Source organism: Ptychodera flava, chromosome 2 (assembly GCF_041260155.1).
Source record: "Ptychodera flava strain L36383 chromosome 2, AS_Pfla_20210202, whole genome shotgun sequence".
Lineage (NCBI taxonomy): Eukaryota > Metazoa > Hemichordata > Enteropneusta > Ptychoderidae > Ptychodera > Ptychodera flava.
This window is the reverse complement of record NC_091929.1, coordinates 44,316,295-44,328,822: the sequence shown is the minus strand read 5'-3', so window position 1 is coordinate 44,328,822 and position 12,528 is coordinate 44,316,295. Positions and strand designations below refer to the sequence as shown.

The following is a 12,528-nucleotide window of genomic DNA, read 5'->3' as shown; positions in this document are numbered from 1 at the left end:
ATTCGCCACCATGCAGACTGCCCTCTACACCAGTAGCCGAAAATTATTTTGTTTGTTTAACATCGTCGCTATTGTATTGTGAGGCCTAAAAAAATAATTGTGTTGTTCCGATAACCCGACTACCCTTTTTTAACCGGCCGACCCTAGACATTTTAGAGCTGTGTAGATCCGGAAGTGAAAAAAAGAAAGTAAAAACCCGCAAAATCACGCACGCGAGAATTAAAGAGAAAATCACATGAGAACTAGCGCGAAATCTATGACGTCAATCATCCTTTCACATACGACGGCCAGCGATAAGCACAACGTTAGCTCTGCATGGCAGGCTTACCGGCGTTATACGGCCGTCCCACCACAGGAGGCCGTATAACGCCGGTAACACACAGCCCTGCCATGCAGAGCTAGCACATTTCGCGATTTCGCAAATGCGATCACGGCAAGGTCGTTGTTGTCTGCTGTAAATCGGAGACGAACTTTCGAACAAATTCTTGTAGAAAACGACCACGGTTTTTCTCAATGTAAAACCACAGTCCTCTGTGATCTATTCCGCTCTTGGACTATGCGCCCCATAGATGTGTGTACATATGGTTTTACTAAGGCATATGTACACAGTCGTTTGGTGGGCTATTCAGCTCTGGGACTATTCGCCCCATAGACGAGTGTACAGAAGCGAGAAGGGTTGTTTCTCGCTTCTGTACAATCGTCTATGGGGCAAATAGTCCCAGAGCTGAATAGCCCACGAGGGACTGTGCTAAGGCATATGTACACACGTCTATGGGACGCATAGTCCAAGAACGGAATAGATCACAGGGGACTGTGGTAAAACGTACTCCACTCGAGTTCAGTTTGCCAGTATTGCGGCTGGGCCGTGGTTTGAAGTCCAGCAGATAAATATCCAGGTTGGCGACGCTACAGTGAACTTCAACGTGAAATACATTCACTCAGTGACCATGATTCACTTTTACTTTGAGCGACTGCTAAAGTTGAGGAATTACGAGAGCCAAGAAAACGGTTGATGCATTTAAAGTTCTGATGGTGGGCAACTAGCAGTTTGCATCACAGGGTACCCAGACATTTGGTTGTTGTTGTTTGTATTGTTGTTTATGCTTATTAGTCATGTTTTTGTTGACAGATAAAATTCAACGAACATAACTGTTGTGTTGTTGTTGCTTCAAACGTAATGGGGGTGTCATAAGAACTGATGCAACTCTCTGCCAACGTGGTTGTTGTTTGTATTATTGTTTATGTTTATTAGTCGTGTTGTTGTTGTTGACCATGAAAATTTAACGAACATAACCGTTGTTTTGTTGTTGGACACTGTCGTTGTTTGACCAGATACAACTCTCTGCTAACGTACACTCTCTTCCGTTTCAGTGTATGAAGGTTGCCTGCTACAGAGAGGAATTGCGTAAAGGCCATTGTTTGTTTTAAAAAAATGAACATGTTTGAACGAGGGGATCAAGATGAGTAATCAATCAGTTGGAACTGAATACAAGAAAGAAAGGGTCCTAAGTGGTTTTAGACTCTCTATGTTTATGCAAACAACATCCTAAAATTAGAGAAAAATAACAGATTTTTTTAGTTTTCTCTTCTTAATGTTTTGATGCAGGATTTTTGTTCTTTACTGCTTTCTGGGTACATATACGCAAGTGAACGCGCTCGATAATTTCTCCAATGTTTTCAGAAGTGCTTTGAATAGTGTTCTGTTACCTATTACCAACAAGTAAACCACTGCATCACCAAAAGACAAATCATGAACACCTAGCAGTTTGGCCCTGTGGAGATGCTATGGAGATGACCCTGGCCTATCCTCAATATAAATACATATACAAACTATGAAAGATAACCCGGGCCTATCCTCAATACAAATACATGTACAAACTATGGAAAATGACCCAGGCCTATCAACAATACACATACATGCAATGAAAAATAACCAAGGTCAATACATAATACACATAAATGACCAAGAACCCTCTGAGCTTGGGCACAAGGCTTTCGAGAAAACATCAGTATAAGATAGACAGAGATGGAAATACATATTAAAATTTGACAGGAAGTGATATTATTACTTTCGCTAAATCGCATCACGTTTATGTCAAAACTGTACACCATCATTTTCTTTCCTATGTTGACATTCAAACCAATTGATGAACAGACATTAATGATTAGAATTATTACTGATCACATTAAGTGTTGGGCAATATTACATACACATACATATTCACATACATACATACATACATACATACATACATACATACATACATACATACATACATACATACACACACACACACACACACACATACATACATACATACATACATACATACATACATACATACATACATACATACATACATACATACATACATACATACATACATACATACATACATACATACATACATACATACATACATACATACATACATACATACATACATACATACATACATATGACATGGGTGGAGAAGAAACCTTGGATATGCATTAAGTTCATTTATTACATTCACTATTATTACAATTCTTTAGAAGGCTTAGTCATATTTCTATATGATTGTCGTCGGATTCAGCCATTGTCTTGTGTTGGTATACCACTACGTCTTTGCAAGCCAGATGTGAAGTCAAAGGGACGATAGAGCACATTAAGGAGTATCGCTATCATGTTCACTGTGACAATAAGGATCTGCGATAGGAAAAAGACATGTCAAAACTTAGGTTTTTGTTTGGCATTGAGTTCTATAAAGATAGTATTCAAAGGTCATAGATCAGCATCGTTTAATTTTACATCGATATAGCCATCTTAAATGAATTTCAAAAACTGATGCAACGTAAGAGAACATAGGTTATGTAAATCGTTAGCTCGAAAAACATAATAGTTGTCTATTTTAAGTCGCTGTAATCTCAAGAACATTGCTACACACATACATCTCCCCCTCTCTCTCTCTCTCTCTCTCTCTCTCTCTCTCTCTCTCTCTCTCTCTCTCTCTCCTACTCTCTCTCTCTCTCTCTCTCTCTCTCTCTCTCTCTCTCTCTCTCTCTCTCTCTCTGTCCTCTGACACTCACTTATACACGTTCACAGATCACTTGACTCTGACGCACAAGTGTAATAATATACCTGGTATTTCACAGACAAAGCCCTTTGGTCTAACGTCGCAATACTCGTCGTCCCATTTGCCATTATGGCCGAATCTAAACCTTTAGAAGATGAAAATAAGATTTATTTAAATTTAGCCAGAGATTACTTGATTAAAACACGTGCGGTGATGGGTCTATTTTTCATGCAGGACTGTCGATAAGCTACAGCAAGTGGGGACAAAATAATAATAATCAGGAGCGCATATAAATATATAGCAAAATGACAATCTACTACATGATTGAACAGCAGCCGTAACTGTCTTAAATGAAGGAAAATGATGCTATTTGTAAATTTATTTTATTGTGGATGGAATATATCATATTGTGATAAGCATTCGTTATATTGTTGTATATATGTGTATTCATAATATTATGAGCGGCATTCCTTATAATGTGATGCACAGTCGTTGTTAGGCGATGGATATTTGTTGTATTGAGATGGGCGTAAGTTATATTGTGAAAGGTATTTCTTATGTTGTGACTGGCATTCCTCAAATTGTGATGGGAATTTGTTATATTGCGATGGGCGTTTCTTATTTCGTGATGAGCATTGGTTATCTGGTGATGTACATCTTTACATTTTAATGTGCATGTTTTATATTTTGATGGGACTTTGTTATATCGTGATGAAAATTCTTTGTATTATGATGTAGATTCCTCATATCAAAATATTGAAATATCACTATGAGTCCATGTAACAATATAATAAATCCGCATCAAAACAGTCCGATGCCCGTCTCCATATAAAATCTTTATCATAAGATGATGGTGAATGTCCATCAAAATATACAGAATGCCCATTACAAAATAACAAAGTCCAATCATAATAATAACAAATGCAGATCACAATATAACTTGTTGCCATCCCAATACAATAAATGCCCGTTAGAACAAAACCAATGCGCATCACAATATTATTATGTAGGTCATTCTTCCCAATCAGTTATTACACTAGAATATTCTGAAGGTCATGTTTACTATAAGTAAAGATATTTCTAGAACTGTAATTAGCATATCATAGACTTAGTTATAAGATCTAATAAATTCATTTTAAAAGAAAATCGGTAACTTCACCACCTTTTTCTGTCGTAACAATATACAAAATGTCAATCACACAATAAACCAAATGCCCATCACAATATAACAAAGTCAATCACAATATAACAAATTTAATCATATTATAAAAAATGCCAACCAAAATCTAACAAATGCAAATGACAATATCACATACGCCTAAAACAATATGCATTATATCATCATTTACTTCACTTGAAGTGCTATGCGTCTCAAGATTAAAAGACTTAAACTTTTGCTCAAACTTTCCTAAACGAAACTTTCAACCATTCTCTTACTAAATCAACAATAAAAATCAGGCGTCACCGTGCAAAGTTTGGGACTTGCGAAACAAATTACCCTACATTGTGCGACATTTGAAACTCAAAATGGCCACCCTTCCTGTGTTAACGCTATGGGGAAAATAAAATTTTGGAGCTTTAAAATGAGCTGTCACAAGTGTTAGACCAGAAAAGAATTGTGGAAATTTCACAGTCAGAATGTCTGTTTCCGAAGCGCGTTCTAATTAAGAAAGATAGTTTAATAAGTAACTCAATAGCAATATTCTTTTGCGATGAAATCCACCTCGGGGATTTTTCTGACACATTAATGTTTACAATCCTTTCCAATCTTCTTCTTGTATGATTTTATTTTGAAGGCTGTGGATCAAGTAAATGTGACTGTGTGAAAGTAGAATATTTTCTCACCATTGATTTCACTCTGCGTATATTGTGGCAATATTAAAATATCAAACATTGGTGAATTTCAAACTATTTTTACTCTAAGTCTTGCATGACACTTATTGTTTATTAGTTATACGTTTCATTGATAAAAACCTGAGAAAAACCTCAAAAACGCCTGTTTTGAAGATTGTGTACACTTGGACTTGAATACGCATTAAATGCTTCATGATACATATTTCTCTAGCAGTTTGTTTGATCGGAATGACCGTTTTATAAATATCACAATAAAAGTTATTTATTTTTATATAGTGACTAATTGATCAAAACTGTTAAGATATATAAAAGTTCCGTGATTACGAGGATGTTGTACAACACACTTTTTAAAGAACTATAGGGCCTAACATTAGGCCTACTGCAATGAGTCATTTCGAACGAGTAGGAAAAATTCCATAAAATCACGCAAGCCATCCTAAAAGCCCTTTTAGCTAGTCTTTCTTCTAGCTGTGATGGTATTAAGTTTAAAATAATCAGCAGACGATAGACTACGCCTCGTACGATGCACACTTGATCTCATAAGCTTTCTATTTGACGCTATACTGGACTTAATGGTTGAAATAAGCAGAATGGTCCGCAGTGTAGAAGACTGCCGTTGATCTGTTAATTCACATTTCAAACCCAGCAACCGAAATTCAATTAACAATAAATAAAGTTACATCCCGACAGACTAAAAAGGTAAATATGGGTCCTTGTTGTCTTGTAGTTATTTGTTTAAATCTTTGCATAAACCTGCCAAGGACAACAAAATATGTTGCAGCTTTGGTGAACGTGGCACTTATCAAACACTTGGAGCCTCTGTCTGACTCTGTGGCACCTACACAGTCTAATCAATATCGGTAGCTCTTAATTTATGTAGTCTTATTTTTTGGTGAAACACCAATTGTCTTTTATCACAAGGCAACGTCCTATTTTACCATAACTGTACGCAGTCCTGTCCACCATTATTCTTTTTGGTATTGTTGTTCGGTTCACCAGGAGCCCAGTTGCTGTAGTCATCTTGACAATGGCTTTCACCGTCAGACCAGATGAATTCACCTTCGTTGAGAGTATCTTCCAGACCAATCCAGAAACCGAACTTGCTGATGCAAGGCGGACCATCTAAGTTGTTGTCTGTGATATAATCGCGCACCTTCTTATCGATGTAACTGTTTCTTAAAACAGCAAGTCGACCTCTAGGACCGCCAGGCCGTACGGCTACCAAACTACAAGCATGTTCTGCACTGGCGTAGTAAGGGTGGGTGTCATCGGGTTGTTGGCAGTAAAATTCATATATCATACACATGCAATCTCCGTCAACGTGTTCAACGAATGATCCTATGATGCAAAGAGAAATTGATATTTGTAGTGGTTAACATTATAGGAATAAACAGACACAGTCGTTTGGCATTTTGAAGAAATCTTCATTAAAAGAGAAACGAATTTGCACAACGTGAAGTTGTGGTGTTGGAAAATATTATGACATACACCTGAATTGATGCGGAAAGTCAAACATTTTGAAATTGGAGAAAATATTTGGCATAGCCGCTATGACAGGTCGATGGTGACTGAGGTAAAACTTTTGACTTCCCAATTCCGTCCATTCTTTGAGACCGGCGAGAACACATTTAACAGTTTATCCAAAGTTATGTATTTTTCTTCAAACCTCGTGGAACACGATTCAGTCTATACAATCAACTTTACAATTCGTTTACAGATCGAGAGATTTTCAGTGAGAATGATTACTCACCTTACAATTTGTGGAGTGTTTAAAGCTGCGTGAGAAACAAGTAAAAATGTATCAATCGGTGAACATTAGGAATGTGTAATGCTGCATGGTACTCGATATAGGTTCAATTTACTTTCAACACTTCACTGCTACACTATTGTGGAACCCATTCAATCTATATATATATATATATATATATATATATATATATATATATATATATATATATATATATATATATATATATATATATATATATATATATATATATAATATATATATATAATATATGTATAATATATATATATATATATATATATATATATATATATATATATATTTATATTACTGCTAAATTTTAAAGCAGAGCGTTATAAATAATAAACGACTTACTAATATCTATTATTTAAGTTTCATGCATCCTTCAATCTTCAAACAAATGAGGTGAAAGGATTCATAGGCCCACAATCTCGTTTTATGTTTGGAACGTACCCTTCTATTTGTAGGGGCCGTTAAAATTTGATAAATAATATTTGTTTGTGGCCACATTTTTAAACCAATTTAGAGCGTATATTTAACAGCGATAATTTGTCAGCATTGATAATGTGGAGCTTTTCTGATATACAAAGAATGCATCGCTTGCTTATGTTAGAGTAGCTCGATGCTTTGACTTGGTCCTTGCCTTTTAATTCAATACAAACTTTGGTAGTTCTGTACTTTTTTTGTATTTGTCATTACGGAACGATTCCATGTGGTTAGCAAATCGCGTCTTGAAGGTGTTATCAATGAAACCAAAGTACACCTTCTCCGTGTTGGCCTCCGTTGATACTTTAGCCTTGTAAACCACGCCTTTAACTTGATAGTTACCTTCAAGGCGCATGTCTCCGAAATTACAATCAGTTGGTTTGATCCTTACGCTGATCTCTGTCTTATTGTGCAATTTGATTATGTAGAAATGTACGCCCCAAACGTGTAAATGAGCGTGTGGGGCTAAAAATCCTTTCACTTCATCTGTCTTAAGAATGAAAGATGCATGAAACTTGGTTTTCCAAAAATATTAATCACTATATGAAATGCAACTTTCTGCGGATATGTGTTTGTATTCATCATTTCACAAGACCTATGAAGCTCAGCGTGTATAGGTTCTGTTGGACAGTTTACCTATCTTTTAACATGACAGATCTGTATTCTATCGATACAAAGGTAAAATACTACATTAACGGAGTAGATATCAATAGGCATTTGATGAGATAATTATGTAATGTACAACATATTGTAATGGTTAAGTTGATAAGATTATCCAATGGTTTTATTGTGGCATGGTGTTTAAAAACTATCTCTAAAAGATGACGACAGTTCATAATTACCCGCCATAGGCTAAATTAAGCACAGAGGCGACAAGTAATACCTTCAGTAGCATTCTCTTCGTATCTGTCCTGAAAGATAACACAACATGTGTGACGGTGAGAGAATGCTTGCAATAGAGGGGATAATCATGACGGTTTGACGTTGTGTCATGAAGATTTACAACAAAGTTTGTTTGATACTGAAGCAATACTAGCAACAGCAATGAAATCGTTTCACTTGATGCAAAAATAACTTCAATTTGAATTTTAAAAATAAAATAATTCATATAGCTGCTGGTTATATTTCTATATATCTGGTAGCGAATTGGACATACAGCATAGATAATTTTGTTGGCATGGTAACCAGTGTTATTATGGTTATATTCCTGTTACACTGTTATTTCATACCAGAAGAACAAAAACATCCCGTAGAATAGACATTAAACATTGTGTATCTCAGTGTGATGCTTGTATTTTTAACCTGGTCGGTATATTCTACGGTGTAAAAACGGTTGAGTTTATATCACAGCGCATGTGAACAATATCCATAGAGTTGATATATATCACATCAATACTTAATTTCAAATTTGAAAATTGCTTTTGCTCCATATAATATGGGATATAGTATTATTCTTGTACTCGAAGCATGTTACGTAATATGTGTTACAAATGCAACGCACCGTGCATAATAATTTTATCGCAATAAGAAAATAATTTTAGTGACTGTTGCGACTGATATTAGGTTGTCAAAAGTAGCGTTGTACAGCGCAAATAAGAAACTGTGCCCTGAAAATAATAGAGAAACAACGTAAATATAAACGTATAAAGAGTTACGACTTCGAGGAATATTTAAGCGTTTCTCTAACCATGCATTATACGAACACAGTTTCACCTCTGGTAACAAGACAAGAGAATAGACTTGAGCGGTAATAAGGCTGTGTAAGTCCTCACAGCTGAAAAAAGATTAACATACCAACAAGTTACAAAACTGGACTGCAATACTCATTCGGAAAAATCAAGTATTTCTTCTGATTCCGACGATGATTGCTATGAGATTGATAAACACCACAAACCTCTTTATTGATATCAAATCGACGGGGGCGGGATATGGATTAAAAAAATGTTCAGCTATGGCCAGCGTGAGTCAAACGACTGTAGATAATAGGGAAACCCCCTGTAATTCTGGGATTAAATGTGTGGTATTTGGTGTTTTGTATTCCACAGCGCCTTGTTTGGCAGCTCTTTCTATTTTAAATGAATTTTTATTTGTACTTTGGAATTTACTCTTTTTAAATTAATAACGATTCTTATCAATCTGCTACGCTAGACATATCATGGTTTTCCGACTTCAGCAAATTATCCAGTGTACGTGTTCAGAAAATATATACATTGGTGTCTGGCATGGCAACCTTTGTAAATTAAACCTACATACAGATGGTCGTTTTAAGCATTTTCAGTGATTTATTCAGTCTGTTTCTAAACTACCTTTCCCCGTTCCATTCCAAAGGACCATCGTCAATTGTCTAGTCTCTGACTAGTCAGTACAGTCTGTTTATCTTAATAGATTATTGCTGGTGACTAAATTTTAATCAAAGTTAGAATTCCTTTCTTAACAATGACATTACGTATTATACACAATTTCGGATATAGTGACTTACTTTGTAACTGGTTCTGTATGATTGGGATTAGCAATTATATAAATTTTAAATTTAATAGCTACAGGGTAATAAATGAAATGTGCTCTTCTCGCGACTTTTATCTTTTATTGTTTAATTTAGAATCATACTTATTTGTTGACTGGAACTTTGGGTGCACGTCGACAACTGAGTGCCATTTAGTATATTTGTAAATTTGATATAAAGGATATAACACGGTAATTTTTCAACACAACAATATCTGAGTGCATTCCAACTGTTGCATCAATTTTAAAAATATTGCGCGTGGGCTGTACATGTATTTGAATTTGAATACCTGTGCGCATGTCTTTGATATCAGTAGTTTAAAGGAACATTAGCTGTAACTGTTGACTAATTTTTCACTACTCTGTTTCAGTGTATCAACTACAGAATTTTACTATAATCCGATCATCATGACCAATGCTCGGTGTCCTGCTTGCCAACACAGCCTGTAGGCCTATATGTGAAATGACCAGAGTTATTGTTGATAAATGTATTCTAGTCCGGACCTGAATACAAAATTTAAACAATAACAATACAGATTATACTCATATAGGGTATATTTATGAGCTAAATATTAGGAATTTCTCCATGGTTTAGGGTTCATACCAGAAACTGCAGATGATACACAGAAACAAACAAAATAAAAAAGACCAAAGTTACAGCTAATGGATCTTTAAATAGCTGCATATACACTGTTTACTAAACGAAATATATAAATACTATTTATTTAAGCGTTACGTGTGCAGAAAATTGTCCTTGGGCTTGTTTTGTTTGTGAAGTACGAGATTTTACCACCTTGATAAATTTATGATAAGCGCTTTGGAAGTTACTTTTGTTTTGACCTGTTTCTACCGACTCTACGAATACCCTCCCATATCTCTGATAAGTATTGGTCGAAGTTACAGCAAGTGTCCTCTAATACTTCGATTTAATACATATACACGATATGTTTTGGGATATGGAATCCATACATGTTTTCCTGCCATGCAAATCACAGTGAAATATCTAATAATGGAATTACAACTCTTGACATAAAAAGACAAAAATCTGGTTTTAAGAGTCAAAATATTTTGACGCTGTATTTTGTTCATAGAAAATAAAGCCTACCGAAATTAATGTCCCTGTGAGAATCTGTTCTGGGGCGACTTACGGGATAGGAGGAGACTTTTTAAATACTGAGTTGTTTAGGCTAGACGAAGAATTACAAACAAAAGGATATCAGATGAAAACCGATGGTGTGTCCAGCGTCAATTGTCATCGCATTCAAATAGTCTAATGAGAAAGGAAATAGCATGTACCCGAGAGATTATGGTTTTCTGGCTGTCGGCTATCTCACGATTTTTTTTAATTTTGAAGGACGTTCATCTACAGCCACAATTCACACAATGATAAGCCATTCATAAATTTCAACACGCCATTTTTCCATTGAAATTTTTATACACCACATTATGTTATGTTTAATGTTATACAGCTATGAGAATCTTTCCCTATCCCAAATGTCACTCTCTGACCGTACTTCGTGTTTTTGAAAGGTTTGCAGTATTATTTGCACTGATATTGTCAAGAAATTAGTTTTTAATCAAAATTCTGTAGAAACTCATATAGTATCCACAATGTAGAAATCTTTTACACAGGCTGAAATACGCATTAATAGAAGAGGACAATTCAATTGTTGCAAGTCCTCACAATGTGAGTAAATTGTCTGCCAGTAATGGTTGTGTATATCCCTTTTTCGGTACAAAGATGACGCATTTCAAAATGAAATTAGAGTTTAATTAGCTCTTCTGAACTGAATATCAATCATACCTTTCAAAATATTTACTTGAATAAAAAACAAGTAACTGATGTCGAAGACTGTGAGCGGAATTACTGTCACTTAGATAAGTGCGGGATCGAACCTGCTCGATCTTGCGTTTTTCTTGTCTGAAAGAAGCTGTAAGGACTTTTAAACAAAACCAGAGACACTTACACTTATGAACTCTATGCAAATGTCTCGCTTGCCCTCCACTCTATGCTCGACGTCATGTTTCATGGTACGAATAATTAGACAAACCATTTCAGATAACAGTCGCTTGCACCCGGGCATCGACCCTTGACTCAGGCTGGTGTTACTGCAGCGACGAAAACTGCGCAAACGGCTGTTGATAGTCTATATGCAAATCCAACAAATCCCAAATGTCCAACAAATGCAAAATGCAAAATGTAATACATTCAGAATGACAGTTTTCAATTGATTTTGCCGTATGTTCATTCTTAGCCTCACTTCACACAAATAACAACGCAATCGACAGATGTAAATATGATATTTTTCCGTTATTTTTTTTTCATACCACAATGTTTATACCTTTCCCTGTCCGAATCGTCCAGTTTCATAGGTAAGGTCCGATATGCACAGGCCACAGTGATTTGAGTTTGCGGTCCTATAAGGTCCGCTTACACCTCACTGGTTGGCTGGACCTTTTCTTTTAGGTCTCATTATCATGTAGTTATTTTGCTCTCCAAACACAAAGCGAACGAAATTGTAAAAGTCTCTCCGACCACCCGACACTTCAGCAATGGATCCAAGGACAGCGAACCAACTGTGGTGTACCAGCCTTTGTACATCACGAATAATACAACAGGTCTCATCACATCTGGACCAGTCAGAGAATTGGATTTGCACGCGCAAGCTGGTATAGTATAATTCAGTGTATGCTGTGCGTGCTCGGAAATTGAAAACAGTTCCTCGTATTGCATTTAGTGTCACATGGTTCACAAAGTCTATTGGTGAACAGTCTATATTTTCTATATTGTTCACAATGTTTGTGTTCAGAACAAATTTACTGTAGAAGAGACTTTAGTTCACACCAGCGATTGTTTGAAGT

At 35.8% G+C, this 12,528-nt stretch overlaps 1 protein-coding gene across 1 annotated transcript; it reads right to left on the bottom strand.

Moving 5' to 3' along the window:
- Positions 1-2,491: 2,491 nt before the first annotated feature.
- Positions 2,492-6,195, bottom strand: LOC139148670 (uncharacterized). The gene is made up of 3 exons (XM_070720164.1): positions 5,849-6,195; positions 3,122-3,201; positions 2,492-2,689 (listed from the first exon to the last, which is right to left on the bottom strand). The coding sequence occupies exons 1-3, from the start codon at positions 6,030-6,032 to the stop codon at positions 2,573-2,575; spliced, it is 381 nt and encodes a 126-aa protein (XP_070576265.1). The 5' UTR covers positions 6,033-6,195; the 3' UTR covers positions 2,492-2,572.
- Positions 6,196-12,528: the final 6,333 nt, after the last annotated feature.